This window comes from Falco peregrinus, chromosome 1 (genome assembly GCF_023634155.1).
Source record: "Falco peregrinus isolate bFalPer1 chromosome 1, bFalPer1.pri, whole genome shotgun sequence".
Taxonomy (NCBI): Eukaryota; Metazoa; Chordata; class Aves; order Falconiformes; family Falconidae; genus Falco; species Falco peregrinus.
Genome location: NC_073721.1, coordinates 98,885,494 through 98,903,431, shown reverse-complemented (window position 1 = coordinate 98,903,431; position 17,938 = coordinate 98,885,494). Strand labels below are relative to the sequence as shown.

General features: G+C 39.0%; 1 protein-coding gene across 4 annotated transcripts in view; it reads right to left on the bottom strand.

Moving 5' to 3' along the window:
* The window catches only part of MNAT1 (MNAT1 component of CDK activating kinase), a 124,703-nt gene that overhangs the window by 58,981 nt on the left and 47,784 nt on the right, over positions 1–17,938 (bottom strand). For all 4 annotated transcript variants that reach the window (XM_027793060.2, XM_055802008.1, XM_055802033.1 and 1 more), the window contains exons 5-6: positions 13,777–13,917; positions 7,951–8,076 (exon numbers count right to left, since the gene is read on the bottom strand). In XM_027793060.2, the coding sequence (XP_027648861.1) occupies positions 7,951–8,076; positions 13,777–13,917 (267 nt within the window). The remainder of the gene's footprint in view (positions 1–7,950; positions 8,077–13,776; positions 13,918–17,938) is intronic.

The following is a 17,938-nucleotide window of genomic DNA, read 5'->3' as shown; positions in this document are numbered from 1 at the left end:
GCTCTATCCCATTGCCTGCTCTCATATGAGCAGGGAAGAAAATGACAGCCTGACTGAACCCTTCATGCAGCCTTCTCCCTACAAGCCTCATCCTATGCAGCACCTTTTCATGGGACCAAAAAACATGCTGCATGACACACAGATGTACTCCTGAAATGTGTTGGTAAAGAGGCAGGCAAGCAGGCTCTTGGCCAAGTCCATAAATCAAACAGAAGATTAAAAAAAACAAACGGGGGGTGGGGGGTGTTGAAGAATAGAGAGAAAACCCCAAAACACCCAAACCCTAAGAACAGTTCCATTGCAAAAAGTGACTGCTGCAGAACAGATTTGCTCCACTGCCAGCTACAGCCACTTTACTAACAAGTACATTGGCCTTGCTGTTCACTCCTGAACAATTAACAGTGTTGGCACTATTTCATTTACTAAATTCCAGTCGTTACAGCTGTGCAAACTTACGGGCCTGATTTGTATTTATACTAATATGTGTATATAAACATGTGCTGCTTTAGCCATGTAAAAGAGCCTTAAAGCAAATGAACAAATATTTATTCTAACAGAGCAGTATAAGAGAGCCCAACCATAAAACAGAATCAGGTCAAACAGTTTTGATTATGTCTGTCCACCAAACAGCTTAATTTTGACTATGGCATCTTTCCTAAGGCATTCCAAACAGAAATCCTGTAAAGATACAGGGAGACATAAACCTGTATTTTCAAAATCCAGTTTCCTTTTCCAAGGCCAGCATTGCATAAATGAGGAGAGGGGACATTACAGGTACTATCACTTAATTCACCTCCCCCAAAAGAAAAAAACCAAACATTTCTTACCTACATTAGGAAAAAAATTCAATATAATGTGCTTACTGTTTATGCACTTTGATATATTAGTAATTACTTAGCAAGGCCAGAAACCAATTAAATGTTTTAGACTTCAGTCTGTGGGCTGGAGTGCACAGGAAGCATTCCGATGATAGATCGCTTAAAGTTTATCTGGCACACACTTCAAAACCAGTGTTCAAAAACTTTAAGCACAGTTCTGCATGTATGTGCTTGACTCTTAACAAAACATCTTTATTTAAACAGAGGGCTAGAGATTTAGTATGACAAATATATTTACTACTGCTAATCATTCTCCATCATGCTACTCTGAAGCTGCAGGCATATTGTGTATATAATCCAATGAGATTTAAGTGAGCAGTATGTGGATCACAGGACTCTAGATCACTGTTTAAAGCCAGCACGTTAGCTTTAACTTAAATTCTATCATTCTGCATTTTTGGTGTCCCTCAGTTCACATGCTTGAATTCCCTATCACGTATTGTCAGAGATGGTGGAGATACAGCAGCTGCAATTTCTTTTCCCTTTTTCTTTTCAGAAACAGGTATCCTTCTCAGCAGATCAATGCAATGCTCATTGTTTAAAAAAAGCTACAGCTATTGATGACAAATTCAAAGCTAAAGCAACATGCAATAGATATATTTTACTAGGAATCATGAGAAGGTGCTTAGCAACTAGAATCCTACCAGCAGAGCTGGCATTACAGGACTACATGCACCTGCTCTCCAGACACACAGCCCCTGTAAATCTCCACTTCAGGGAAGCTGCTTGGCAAGAATGCTGGTTCTCTGAGCATCTTCCTCCAGAGACCTGCTGGAAAGCACTGTGACTGCCCTCTCACTGGCACATTTGGGTTTCCTCTGCCATGGGACTCTGCTTCACGGGACTGACGCCCAGCCCAGTGTGCCCGGGAGCTGGGATACAGCCACCACCACGCACACAGACACCGAGGCTGCGAGGGCAATGCAGCGACCTTGTACAAGAGACTCAGCCAGGCTCCTGCTGGAGGTCTAGATAACGCTCAGTGCCACGGAAAACTTTACATGCAGGCTTTCTAAAACAAATACATCTATTCCAAGAGGGTCTATACGCCTAAATACACTACTCCCTCTTGAAAATAACTGTTGTGATTCTAAACTATGAAGTGTTGTGAAAAGGGAAATATTGCACCCAGCTGCAAAGAAGAACTGGGTTTAGTATGAGCCAAATGAAGATTAAAAACAAAACACCAATTAAACTCAGACTGGCATACATCTCAAAGAAATCAATTCCATCTGAAGTGTTTCAGCCTGAAGATAGACCAGCTGAGCTAATAGTGAAGGAAGGAAATAGGCTTGATTTTTTTTTTTTTTTAATTAACTTTGGGCAAATAGTAAAAGCACTTTAAAAAAAAAAAAAAACAAACAGCCCACCCACCCCCAAAAACACACATATTAAAACACGCCACACCAAAACCAACAAACAAACCAACTAAACCAGAGCAGTAAGAATTGGCAAAGCAAGGCTGGAAGGCTGAAACACTTCCCGGTCACACAGACAGGGCAGCGAAGCACTCCTGGGAACTGCAGAGTAGTTGTAGTCTAAACCGTAGCACAACATGCACTTCACTTACCTCAGAGTACCTGGCATATGTCTAAGCAACTTTGAAGGAGCACAACTGATTAAAAAGGTATTTTGACAGACTTTTTTTGCATTTGGAACAGGATTTTGGATAATTGCTCCACAAGCTATAAAAGAAACAGACTGAATAACAGGAGCAGGCACTGAACAGTTGTTTGCACAGGAAGCAATATTGTAGGAAAAGGCAATAATGAAGAACAGTTAATTTGACCTGAGCTGATGAGGTCAATGTTTTTAAAAAAATAGCTCCACATAACTTAAAATAAGAACATTATTTCCCATTAGAATAATGCTGCAAGTGTAACGCTGCACAAAAATCTATTCCCTAACACTTGCTATGCTCAGCTTAGCGGTAACGTGCATTCCTGAGGTGTCCTAGACATCCTGTGTCTGACACTGATCCATTCCTCTGAAATACTGATTCAACTGCTCCCTCCTGCCAGCTCCGGCTGCTTCAGACTGTACATTGCTCTTCTCAGCATTCAGCTGCTAATAGCCTGAAACTACAAGAACTGGAATAAAATCCTGGTAATATTCAGACGCACAGAAAGTGAAATATAACATCACTGTTGTGATTTGAACAGGGAAGCCAAAGCTGAAGCAGGTATTTCACTCTTAATTTGCTGCCATTCAGGGGTGCTGTTGACAGGAGATGAAGCCCGGCTCAGCGGAAGAGACCCGAGGTTAGGAATTTAGGAGGGCTGGATCCTATTCCTCCTTCCGCCACTGCCCTGCTGTCTAATCCTGGGCTCGTACATCCCCTCCAGGCATCTGGTTCCCCTCCCTCCCTGACACATCTATTTAAACTGCAAATTCAGAGAGGTAGCAACCATCTTGGTAATGACGAAGCAATGTACAACACTACACTAATATTTCTACTAATAAATATTCCCACTGCTATTAAGTAATAAAACAAAAAGCACTACAGAAATTGAACAGTCAGTGATGCATCATAGTAGTTTTTAGGTATTCCGGTATAAAATGTAAAAAGGCAAACTCTCCCAAATGATAGCAGGCTAGAGAACACCTATGCTGTTTTCCTGCATATTTGGGCAATCCAATTAGAGGTAATTGAGTTTTTAACTCTACAAAATTGCTTCATGAATGCCACCACTAGAGGCTAAGTCTCCTGGGAGGCTGGGGGAAGGGAGCAAAGAAACATTATAGAACTGGAAAGAACAGAACAGGGACAGGGCACACAGCCTGAAACACACTGAAGAGAGCATACAGCTGAGCCAGTCCAAGGCATTCATATTTTTTACAAACATGTAAATAGCTGGGCCACAGACTCAAAGGTTTGCATGTTCCCAGTTCAATGAATTAAAGAGGAGTTAAATACATGCACACTCCTACGCATTTTTAACCGCAATGGTGATGTAAAACACAGACATACAAGCACCAAAAGGCTCCTACAGCCCTGTAAACAACAGAGACATAGAAAGAAAACTAAATTACCGTAATGAAATTAATTCCTGCTGCATTTGCAAACTGCCATTCATGTGCAGCGCATATGAGCACCTCTTACACGTTAAAATTAGCTTCACATTAAAGTCACCCCCCCACCAGAAACTGTTGCTATATTCACCAAGAAACAGAAAGACCTTAGATTCATTCTGCACACCCTGACAAGCCCTAGAAATGCTAGAAATGTCATTCATTTCAACAACCTTTGCTCTTTTTGACAGTTACTAAAATGTAAAGTACAAGCATTGAGGGAAAATAGTATTTTTAGCGCTACTGCAACAATTAAAATTGCTACAGTTTCTTTTTTAGCTTTACAATGATTTGAGCTTAGACTTAATAAGACTGTTTTAAATATTCAGATACTCGTTCAGCATATTTTTAACATGATGAGCATGATAAGCAGAAAACTCTGAAGCACTTTCTTCCCCCACTTAGAGAAGTAAATCAAACTGATTGATTAGGAAGGTATGCTTTGTGCACGGCAGATATAATTTACTGAATTAAAATTCAAAAGTTAATGAGCAGACTGCAAAGAAAAAACAGCTTCCACTGGAAAGTAGCAAAAAAAAAAAAAAAAACCTATTTAACAAAAGGAAAACTGAAGGAGAGACCCTATCCTCATGAGCTAATTGTCTGTCTTGTGCTATAGGGGATGCTCTTGCTTAGCTTACAAGTGAAAAACGCTCCCTCCTCCTGCTGCAAGCTTAGAACTCCACAGCACTAATAGGACACCTTAAATGAGCCAACTTCCTTGAGCATTGCCCAGGAGACTAGAATGGGCATGCCTCAATTCAGAAGCTGAGAAACATGTCTGATTATCAGTCAGGCTGAAGAACATCTTTGACCAAGACCATCCCGGGAAAAACACTCACATTCTAGCTGAACTGGCATATTTTCACAGCCTTTGTGTAAACGTAAGATCTGGATTAGCCAGCATCTCAGCTAGCTCTATCTGCAATCCCTTCTTTTGAAACAAAATTAAGGAAAGCACCCACCAGAAAAGGTCAGTGGCCAAACTATTAGGAAAAAATAAAAGCACAGGGGAAGAACGCACATAGTGATTCATTAAGTGTGTGCTGCCAAAACTTAACAGTGAGCACAAAATAGACTTGTCACAGAAACTATACTTAATTTGCAGAACCGTTGAGCCAAACAGAGCATTAATTAGAACTGTATTTTTGAAGAAATTTAGTACTGCCCTAGAGCTGCCCCCACTTATATAAGTGTTGTGAACCCCATGGCTTAGAGAGGAACAAAGCTAAAGCAACTATAAAGAGTGCTGCCCTTGAAGGGCAGCGCAACAAAAGCTCTACCTATTTCAAGCGTACACCTATGCAAAACAAATGGACTGAGCATCTGGGGTTTTTAGAAAAAACACTCAACTTGGAAAATAAGCATGTCATAAGGTGCCCAGGTGGGAATTCACCTTACGCTGTCACTAGAATAGACTGTCATGGATCATCAACACCACCAGATCATGTACAGTGAGCAGTGTTGCTTTTTACAAAACTAACTCTGTTCTGAACCAAACAATTTCAATTTGACTACAATAATTTCCCAAGATGCATCCCAGTCCTAATCTGGAAACATCAAGAATTAGAGATCTCACTGCATTCCAGAGGCAATTTTAACAGTGAGGCCAATTAACCACTGTAAACTTTCAGTCTTATTTGTTCCTTCAGCTCTTATTTAGATCCTATTTGTTTAGCTAAGGTTACTGGTTCTTGCTACATTTACTGTTGCATTCTTCAGATTTGGCATGGTCTGTGTTAAGGAGGTACCTACTGTAAGCCGAGTCATGTCTTAGCCTTCCCATCCTTCTGCCTTTGAACAGACCTTTGTTACTGCTCTTTGCACTCCTCCTGATTTTCTCATTCCAAATACTGTCAGCAGAACTCTTTAGTCCATGAGTCTTCCCAATATTGCATTCAGAAGGAGAAGTCCTTTCCTATTTATGGCTGTACTATTCACATACCCGAGGACCCCACGTACCCACATTGTGGCTAAGGGTCAAACTGGTTTACTTGCTTAGCTAAACTTCCAAATCCTCATCACTGAGCCTGTTATTTATTTTTCTATTTATAATTTTGCGTTTAGCCATATTAAAACATATTTCATTCAAATGAGGCCAGCTTGTCAAAGCAGCCCTGTAAACTGCCAACTTGCATGTCATCCACAGAAATGCAACATCTGCTTTCAAATACTGAACTGTGTCCTACCAGAACACCCACAGAAATATTCCCATGCTGTGGTAACTATATAACTACTTTAGAAATTACAAGGTAATCAGTTAATTCATTTATTGTGCAGAATCTCGATATTGCTATTATTGTGTAATGTAATGTCTGTATAATTCTAAAAATTTATGCCATGTAATAACTAAATCAAGCACCCTATAAAGAAAACATGGAAACATTAATCTTTCTCAACAAAACCTGTAATTTTATAGGTATAAAATCTGTTTTGCTTGATATAATCAGTTTTCCATAAATGGCAGTCAGCAACTTCAAACATCCCTAACTTTAACTGTTAGCTGTACTTATTCCTAATTTTGTTTTAAGTTGTTCTTTTTCATTCTAGGACTAAGGTCAGTCAGGGTGAGCATTTTTGTTTGTCTGGGAGCGAACAAATTAAATTAGACTATCTGCTCACACTTTCTGAACACTGATAAAGTAGCAATCAGTTATTTGGATTATCCATTACTCCCAACATTAAAATTTAAATGTCATGATACTAGAAATTGCCTCATCCAAGTCTTTCACCATTCCTGGATGAAGTTTACTTAGGGCTGCAGAATTGAAATGTCCACTACCGCATACTGCATTTAATATCCATTTACAAATGCATTAAAAAGCACTTCCATTGTCCTCAGGTAGCATAAGCTTATCTTCTTCCCTTTCCCAGAAGAAAGCCCAACGGCTTTAAGAAATACTAACAACATATTTTAACAGTAAAGTACAGGCATTCAGTTAAGAGTATTTTTTGAACCGAACAACAAACATTTTCTGTCCACTAGCTTTTCTATACAAACAGAAAGCATCTCATGAAGCATATCAATCACCCCCACACTCGTAGATTTTAAAAGAAAAAGGAAGAAGACAGAGTTTATACTACAGGAAAACAAGAAAACAACCTGCACAACTCTGCAAAAGCTGATACTGCTTTTCGAAAAATAAGCTGCAAATGCTTCTACACTGTGAACCCTTTGGGGGATAATGAACACAGCACAGATATCCCTGAAAAAATACATGAATTGATGGAAGACTAGTTTGATGCAAAGGTTTTTGCTTTGCTGACTTCTTTCGTTGTTGAGGAAGGTGTCAAACGTTTGTTATTTTCAAGATACCATTTACCATGATACCAATTCTAAAATAAAGAGTCTAAAAAAAGTGCAGAAATTTAAAACAAAACAGGAAACCAGTAAGGTGCAAAGCAGATGAGTAACTCGTTCTCCCACCCCTAAACCCACCCCCACAAAAAATTTCACATTTCCACACACAGGTTGATGTGTACGTGTACCATGTCATGATAAAAGAACAGGAACGCTGACAGATTTTGAGTTGTCACTGTAGCGGTAACACATTTGCAAAAGTACTTGTTGCTTCCTAGAGTCCAGTAACAATTAAAATAGTGTCCTTAACCACTCAGCATCATTTTCTACACTGTCCATCTCATACTCACAGCTTATTCCAGTGCTTAAAGTAAATCTGAAGAAAGTGCAGCTCATTGTTGAACTCCAAAGTTTCAATTTCCAGAACTGGTACACAAATGAGACAAAAATAATTCAAGGACACGAAAACTTTGCAGGGAAAGAGGTATAGCTTGTTTTTTGACAACTATGCAATACAATTATTTCATATATTCCAACCAGCAGAATGATGAAATTTATTAACTCCCAATTACTTAATTGAAAGAGGAACAGCGTATTCCATGTAATATACAACTCAGGTTTAAATAACTCCTAAATTTCATATGAGGAAATTCTCAGTCTTTTGAAAGGCATTGAAAAAAAGAAACAAACAAGCCTTACCATTTTGATGCCAGTGGAAAATGTGACTGGTTTGACAGGTTTGGGTTTTTCCAGTTGCATTTCTAGCTGAGTAGATCTGTCCTTATGCTGAGCTAAAAGCAGTGAAGCAGGAAGGTTGGAGCTCTCCTGTAAATATATGAGGAACAAATCTGAATGCTAAACCAAAATAAATATTAATTAATACTGCATACTTTTCAAAATTGCAAGTTGTGTCTAAAAGGCCATCACTAGCAGAGCAGCATAATGCTAAGTATCCTCTCTAGGAGAACCAGCTTACAGAAAACAATCATTTTCAGTAATAAGAAAAAGCTGCAGCAACCCCATAAATCAGAGTAACCTGCAAACAACTATTTTTATAGAATCCACATTAAAGACAATATAACAGGCTCCTTACTCCAACTGGCCAATGCAACTATATTTATTAAAATAAAAAAAAAATAGAACTTAATCAGAGAAGGAATACCACCAAGTAGTATAACTTGGATCAGATGTTTATCTAAGACGAATTCTCTCTACCAATGAACTCAGACCAGTTTGAAATTGTTTCCCATTAGATTTCACCTGAGGCCGTTTGGAAATGATCCTTGCTCTGCTGTGCACAATGGCACTATTGTAAGTGCAACCAACAGCATATTTATTTTCTCCTTCGCCAACTTATTTTTAAGGAAGCCAGCCAATTTTTTTAAAAAATATAAGTAGTACTAAAATGAACAGTTAAGCAAGAGGACTACTTAAAAACTCTCAGAACAGAACGATTATTAACATACATATAGGTAACTACATTCTTGACAGTCAGAAAATTATTGGTCGAGTAATTTTCTAATAAACTAATGTGACTATCCACATGCACACTGAAATCCTTGAGACTTCCTAGCAGAATGCATGAAGTTGAGAGCAGGGAAGAAGCTCAGACAGATTCTTCTCAGGCTGCTCTCTCACAGTATTTTACTCCTAAGGCCCTCAAACATCTCATATACTTCTGTTTCATGGAACCAAGCAATTCCTGAACTGTAAACCATATTTGTTACTCTCAAAACCAAACAAACTTTAATAAACTGGACTGTGGTTTTTTTACTTATTCAGTTCAGGAGAAGAAGTTGGAAGTTTTTAATGCTTGAAGACAACCTGTTTTTCATAATATCCTAGGGAAGTCTTCTGAAGTGATCATGAACAGTCATGTTGTACACTGATTTTTCACATCACTCTCCAGTCTTCTTTCCTATTTTCTTATATATTTTGTCTCACAACTAGATTACAAGTGCTAAAAGCAGAAAAATCTCACATGACAAGATCTGGTCTAGAGTCACAAATACAACTACAGCACAGGATCCTACTTGCATTTCTACGATTAAATGGGAGGAGGGGAGGCAAGAGATTCAAGACAAATTATAAGAGATGCCTAATTTCTGTACAACTGGGAGAAAATTTGGACAACAAATACACTAATTTACAGTCTGCATCTTCGAAGTGCTGCACATGTCTGTAATCACCACGCAGCAACACGTGCTGCCAGCTATCGGCAGGGTTTAAGGACGTTGGATTCCTTTAATCATCAAATTTAATATGCTGGGGAAGAAGGGAAGAGCAGGAAGCATTCTCTAGTTCATTTTGTCCTCTCATACTGCTTAAACGCTCACTGCATTTCTAATACAATAACCAAAGGAAGCCAATTTTTGTACCAACTTCTCAAGGCTTCACACAATGACCGGTAAACCAGATTACACAACTGTGGGAAACCCACACCATGCCAGCAAGCCACCACATCCGTGATTGTTTGTCCTTTCAAATATGCACACAGCCCTTCTGTTAACTATTAACATACATGAAAGGTCCAATCCTGTAAACAGGTATCCATACTAGCAGATTTCTGTATGGGAAAACAAGCTGTCTAACAGTATGAACAAAGCTCGTTATATAAAAAAATTTCTGAAAGATTGTCTCAGAAACCCTGGGGTTCTGGTAAAAAAGTGAGGACATTTGACGTCTTCAAGCCACCTTGCCCTTCGCTTGACTCCAAGCCATGCCAGGGCCTCGGCAAAACCCGTCCCTCTGCCCTGGGCTGCAATGCCATTTTGCTCACGTCTGGGAAGCATAGGCTCTTAAAGAGGAGACTGCAAGTCCCACAACACAGAAGACATCTAAAAGATCTATAATCCTCTGTATACAGGTGAGAGAGTTAATATAGTAAATAAAGGAAGTGCTTTAATATCTTACTCAGCCCTGATTATGCAAGACTAGAAGGTTAAAAAGACAAAAGAAAAACGCAAACAAAAACACACACATGCATGCCTCTTCCAAGAATATGTAAAAAGCATTTGAGACTCCAAGTCTAAATTGCAAGGTGGTGTGCTTTTAAAGTGAGAGGTTTTATTGTAAAAGAGGTCACTTATAATGAAGGTAATATAAAATCTGCCTAATTTAGCTCTGTAAAGCAAAACAGGCAACAGTTAACAGCCTAGGCAAAGCACCTGATTGCTCTTCCAGTAACCTGCAGAGCCTGAGCCACCCACAATGCCTTGCTCACCTCCCCAGCAAGTGACCACTGGCCTTCCCCTCCTTGCTCCCAGTTAAGGATGGGTTCATGGAGCCTCGGCCCCAGGTCCCGTCCTTTCTGCATGAGCCAGTGCACTCCCCAGGCTGACCAGGAGGCCAGAGCCTGCTGCACAACATTTTAAATACCAAACATTTCTGTGCCTTTTTCCCTGCCTCCGGACTATCTACATTTTATGCTCTTTGAAGATGGGACAGTATTCTTATACACTTTTGTAAACAACTGAGACCTCTACTCAACATGCTAATATCATAAATAATGCACATAAGAAATTATGAATTTCCTCAGTCATTAGGATTTAACACCAACAGTAAAATTCTCTTCTTGGAAGAGGGAAGACCCAACATCTCTACCTGCACCACACAAAAAAATCTGTCTGAAATTTTCTCTTGTTGCCCAGTATGAGGGGGAATCTTGAAAAACATTACCAAGACCCAGGTCACATGGGCTGTAGGTTCTCAATGCCAGGTGATGCATTCAAAAGAGACTATTCAAAACCAATGGATGAAATGCTGGCTTCTCACCTTCCTCTCTGCTTACAATCCTGCAGAGTCAGTAGTTTTGCCACTGGTATCACTGTAGCCAGAACTTAATCCTTGTTGGTTTTTTAGCACAGTATCAGCAACCACAGATATAAGATTTTTTCCCATGTAATTCTTTACACTGGTACTGCTTATGCTTATTTTTGCTGCACTTCTCAATTAAGTTTTACTTACGATCAGCTTCATTTTCAGATTTGCAGCGCAGCATTAGAGGGATTTCAAGGACCATAGGAAATGTTTATTTGTTTAACAACTGCTGGTTTTCCAGAGACTTTGTAAGTCATTATACAAACACTTCAGTGCTGGTTTTATAAAACTTCAGTACTACAAAACAAGTTTTGGCTCAAATTTAAGCTGACAGTGCCCCTTGATAAACAGAAACACAACTTAAAACTGCCCAGTTGCCTTCCTCAGCCTTTTAAAAAAAATCACCTTTCTGTTGTTTTTAGAATATTAAGATACATTTATATGTTTTAACAGCATACGCAATCACAGCTAAAACTACCTATTTTGGTCAAGTTTTAAGGATTATTTATAACCATTCTTTCCGCAAGCCATCTGATGAAATAGGTTTCCAGTAAAACCAACTGCTGTGTTTTAAAAAATAATAATAAAAAAAAGAATACACACACCCCACCACTGGTCTCCAGTAAGTTAAGAGTGTGTTTTAAAACAGGATTGAAATAAGTCAGAAACCAGTTCAAAATCCCTATTCTGAGCCATTAAATTCAAGTTCATAGTGGAGTTTTTATTAACTGATCCACTACTCAAACTATTCTTAATTGTGTAGATTGTAAGCACTTTCACCTTTAAAATGAAAAGAGCCTGGATGGATGCCAAGTTACAGACCTGAGGGATTTTCAAAACCCTTTCTGCTCATCTCTGCTCTTTGTCTACAAAAAAAAAAAAAAAAAAAAAACACACCAACAACAACCGAAAAAAAATGAAACACCAGCTCCTTTCAGCAAAACCAGAGACAGGTTGCCAGGACTCCTGGCTTAGAAAAAGGCAGCTCTTCAGGAGGCCCTGAAACTCTTAAACTGCACATCAATGCCCTCTCCTCATGTCAGTTCCTTCTGCACTGGTTCAAGGAGGAAGTCTGCTTTTCCACAAAAAGTAGAAAGGCATCTGTGTTTTGAATAACAACTGAGAAATAGTCTTAATTTCTGCTTTGTATTCTATTAATGCAAGAAACTGAAATAAGAGATAAATTCTGGTTTACATCTACCAAGCAGCTTTAAATGACGCTGACACAGCTGCACATATGCATGCATATGTACTTACTTTTTTCTGATATCCTTCAAGGTTGCACACAGACTGTTCTCATGGGTGTTCGAGCACATGAATGTCTATGCATGCATGTCTGTACACATTTGTACTAAAAAAAATTCATGAGTCTTGTTTAAACAACACATTTATTGAGCCTCTATGGCTACACACCATCACTGCATTTTAGATGCACAATCAGTAGTAAATTCAGCCAAACATTACTACAATTTCCGAAAGTAGCCCAAGTTTTTCTTCAGTTGTCTCTACACTACTTGAATTCAAGCTTCGTTCACTTCAAAGGGAGCAACTCATACACAAAAAGTTTGCAGTAAGAGAAGATGACACACTCAAGGCAAGAAATCTTTTTCTTTTAGTACTTTTTGAATACAAAGCAACCACCCATGATTTATGTGCTCCAACTCAAAAAATGGTTGACTAACGCTTGAATAACTTATGAGTTACTGTCCCCTGTTCTCCATCATCTTCCCATTGCAGAGGTGGCTGAGCTCATGAAGTAGCTCCTGATTACCATTTTGCTTCAACACACCAGTTTATGAACCACTACTATTCAGGACTGCTTAACAAGCCAACAGCGGTAAGAGTTCACATTATGGCTAGGCCAACTTAGTAACTCCTCTCTACCCCCCTGACAAATTGCATGATCAGCCATGCACCAAAGCAGATGCAACTGTCACCAGCTGAAGGCAAAACAAGCAGGCAGTTAGAGGGCCTCAGACATGACAGAACCTCACCCATCATACGTCAGGTTCAAGGTGTAGTCGTCACTGTATCAGCTATGCTAACGCAAGCTACCCTTGATCACAGTCAAAGCCTGTGACTTTCATACTGTCAGTTCATTAAACTGAAATCTACACTTTTATATTAGCTCTTCTTCAGATATGCAGAGGAATGTCAACTAATAAGTAAACTGGTAGTGGCTGGAATCGCTAAAGTGATTTCTGAAAGATCCCTCCACATGTTAATTAGCAGCAGGAAAAGAGCTTTCAAAGGGAGCTCACTAGGAAATAAAAAAAATAATAAAAAAAAAAAAAAAGAAAAAAGACAGACAGAACCAGGAAAATAACCTTCTCCAAACACCAAAAAACCACCACCTGCATTTTTCTTTTCTAGAATCTTATCCAGGATTAATTTTGTGTTGGAACAGCCAAGAAAGCCTTCCTAGAATTAGTTTGTAACCAGCACTGGTCATTCTGGACAATGAGTCCAACTAAGTCTATGAATCCCAGAAGCACTCTTCCTCCAGCCCTTAGCTTACCAAAACCAGAGTTGTTAGTAACACTGAATAACAGGTGAGAGAACAGTAACACAGAACATGGAAGACAGGGAAAAGGAAAGGGACAGACATGTTAATTCCACACAGTTAACCATGGTAGAGATGAGTATCGATGTACTAGCTGTTTGCTTTGCTACTGATCATTCAAAGCCTTTGGTTTTGTTACTCACCAGATCATCCAGGAGCGCCTGCTTATTCTTCCTTTTTAGCATCTGTTGTTGTTGTTGTTCTTTCTGTATGAGCAGTCGCCTTTGTTCATTTTCCTGTCGCTCCACCTCCAAAGCCTCCTCCAGCTCTTCCTGCTCCCGCGTCTGAAATGGAAATTAGAAATCAACTCATAGCAATCTTTCTCCTTGGGTGGACAGAGCTTGCCCACAGCTCCACTGCCTACCAAAGGACCTAGGACAGACCAAGCTGTAGGAAAGCAGCCAAATTCTACCTTTCAAGATAGAATTGTAGAATTTTAAGGTGATTATGGCTGATTATTCTACCTCCTCTTACCGCCCAGCGCAAAGTCAGATTTTCTCCTTGATGCTTTTTGCAGCAGGAAGCAACCATCTGGATCTTGGCTCTTTAAACGTTAGAGGATAACAATGGGTTTTTCTTACACCTTCACTCTAAAATGGACACCTCTTTGCTCCCACACATCCTACTTCTCAAGTGATATAAGTGGGGTGACCAAAAAAATATAAACCCACTATACTGTTCCTGGTCACCTCCATCAGCTGTACCTTCTGCGCAAAGTACATTATATGCTTATCAGTGGTGTAGAAGAAAAATAAGAAATTACAAATCTATGAACATTAGAGAAGCTTATAAGCTAAAACGTATTTAAGCATGAACTGTGAAAATGTCACATTCCCAGAAAATGAAGGATTTTTCCTAGAACCTGGATTGCAGTCATGTGACATGAGATGAAAAGAGATTACTAATACAAAGTGACTAGTTTGAGAAGTGTTTTTTAACCAGTAAACTGTTAAGTAATATGTATTTGAAAATCACAGTGAAAGTAAAAAAAAAGAAGAGGGCTTAGAGACAAGAGGAAAAAAAAGAAGGATTAAACAATTTTATACAGAAGAGGGAATCAAAAGAATGTCAGTTTGGTTTTAAGAAGGTATAGGACAAAACAGAGGAAATATTTTCTAAATCTTCCCCAACAAAAATATCGAAGCAAAGCGGGTTTCAGTAAAAAATCAGAGATAAGATTCCATAAACCTTAAATGGATAATTTACTGATGGAAGCAGTTTCAGCAAGGTAACATTGCAGGCAAGAGCTTAGTAAAATTTGTTCTTATCAAAGTTAAACCATAAAGCATAGCTATCTGATACAGGCCAGAATATGCTGAAAAACATCCCTTTATCAGGCAGATCAAGCCAATGGGTCCCAGCGAGGCCCAGTCACTCCTGGATGCAAGAGCTCACAGACCTCATCACCTGCCACTGAGCCAACAGAAGCTGCTTTCATTTTGTAACTAGCAGTGACACTAGTAAAAAGCTGGTCACCAACCAATGACCACTCGAAAATGGATTCTCTTTGCATTTTATGAAAGGAAACAAACAAGAAAATCCCCAAGTTGCTATCTGAAAATTAAGGGATTTAGTTCAGTCAACGGAACTGAAGAGCTTGAGGTCTTTAAGATGTTACAAGCCTCTTCCATGTTTGTCTAAAGACCGCCTGAAATTTGCACTGAAACAGAAGAAAACTTGTAGGGAAGCGCCGACAGACCTAGTCTGAAGAACTAGCCCAGAAAAACTAGTCAGAAATAAGTAAACTGGTATACAAACCTAAACCAGATCAGACTACAGGAAAAAGGAAGAATTACCACAAGTCAGACCAAATTCTGACAGGCAGACCACACAAAACAGTAATACAGAAGAAAGACCAGTTCAATAGGCAGCGAGGGTTGTGCCAAGCTTAGAGATAACCTAGACACAATCCCATTACCTAAAGAAATAAAGACGATCACAGGAAAGTCTGGAATAAACTCAAGACGACAAGTGGAAAGAATAAACAGAAAGTGTAGTAACATTTTGCCACATTCAAGAATGGACAATCAAGAAAGCTTAAAACAATTCACATCACAGGATTCAAGCAAAACTATTTCAAGACGAAACAAAGCAAAAAGAAAAATTAAACATCTAGTATCAAAGTAGAAAGTAACAAGTTACCCTGTGACTGGAGAATATAGCAGATATTTAAGGAAGAAAGCACATTTGGGAAAACTAGTCCACTCAGAGTGCAAGGTTTTAGATATAAATATATATATAAAGTATGTATAAATATATACATACAAATCAATTTATAAGAACCCCTTTTCTAATTGTTCTTCACCTTTTTATCCAAACCTGTCTACTTTTTCTCTGCATGGTCTTGCATCAAATCCACATATCTAACAGCTGGGTTAGTAGGTGAGTAAGCAAGGTCATTGGGAACTGACTACAAAGAAGAAAAATAGGGCTTGTATCGACAGAAGAACAAGCAGTTATTCAAATCCTGAGGTTCGGTAACTTAGTATTTGGATTTGTAAGAAAGAACAACATACTTACGAGGACATGAGTAGCAGAAGTGAGATCAAAATAACTTACAAGGCAACAGATTTGGAAAGTAATTCATCAGTTAGAAACCAAAGAGGAGAAAACTTGCAGTACTTGACCACTGCTGATTTTGAACCTCCCGTATGACAGTGCTACAAGAAAACAGTCTTTGGATCACATCAACATATTTCCAGTTGAGATGGGAAAACAGTGATCTTTCATAAGAAGCTGTTAAGATCTCAGCTACAATACAGCATTCAATTCTGGTCCCTTTGGCTTGCCAAACACAAATTCAAACTGGAACAGGCAAAGGGGAACAGAAACACCAAGCAGGACTGAGAATATCTATATTCCTCAGAAGCAAATTATTACGATGGACAGAAAAATTTACGTCAGTCTAAGAATGAAGGGACAATGACTGGCCATAAGAAGTTTAGGCAAGAAATTAGGACACCTTTTACCATTTATGGAGTAAAGACATTCCAAAACCTGACAAAAAGCGCTAGAGAGAGAAAGCACCCTTCCAGTTTTTGGGAAAGGGGTAAATTTATGGGCAAGATCATGCAGTTTTTGTAATAGCAACTGCGTCAAGTCTATTATTATGTTTCAATTGTTGAAAAAGAAATAAAAAAAGAAATGTCTCCAGATCTCCAGTAAGTCTGGATTCACGCAGGCTTGCCCAGCTTCCACCAGACAGCCTCTAGCATAGCAAGACCATACAGTACAGAGGAACAGAAGGCCCAGGGGGCTCGGGTGGGTACCAAGTATTACTGTGCTGCTTGATATGATCACAGAGTAGTGCACAGGCTGCCTGCAAGACATGTACATGAACAGAAGGTGGGCTGCAGGCAAAGCACACTTGTTCTCATGGTGACCCTAAGAGGTTGCACCTACACTGTAAAATAAGACACGTAGCCAAAGATTTGGCAGGTCTCTTCAAGCTCTGAAGCATAGGATATTGCACAGTGTCAGAGACAGGATAACAGATCAGAGATGGACCCCTAGGGAAATTTCCTTGCCTATAAAAGGAAGAGGTTCAAACAAACATTTTTCAGATTCCAATCTCCTCCTGTGAAATCCTAGAGCTAAAGAAATCACTAGGAGTTTTGCCACAGACTTCACGGGAGTGAGGATTTCACCCCTACTGATTTGAAAGCAAGTCGTTAGTGCAACTGGAATACAAACACAAAACCTTGTTATGTCACACTCTGGGCAGACATTTTCCTTCAAGAACTGGTAACAATGTGAACTTTTATACTGAAAAAATATTTAACAGATTAAGCTTTTCTTACAGAAAGAAATGCTTACAAGTTTATTTTAAAGAACAACATTATATCTGAGCCATATTTTAATGAATGAACGTTCAAACCCTGTCCTTTGCATACAGATCACATATACAGTACTCCTGATGTTATTGTTATCAGCTTTTAAACAAAAGTTTTAACGTTTGTTTCAACATCTTTCATTTCAAATTTTGCATAAACCAGACTCAATTTTACAACTCTCTCCTGGGAGCTTCATAATGTCTGCGTCTGGATTCCTTTCTTCCTTCAGATGAGAAAGGAATGATTGTCCTGGTATAGGAACGAACTTCATCTCTCCTGGATATTGTCCAATGACACTGCCAGCATGCATGCGGTGTTGATCTATTAGATGCAGACTTTACTGCCTGTCCCTCTTTTCAAGCCCTTCCCAAAATAAAGCATATCTACATTTCATCTCTTTATACAGCACTAAATATCAGTATCACAGAATATTGTATTTAAAACCCATAATATGCTAAAGTGAAATCTGCAC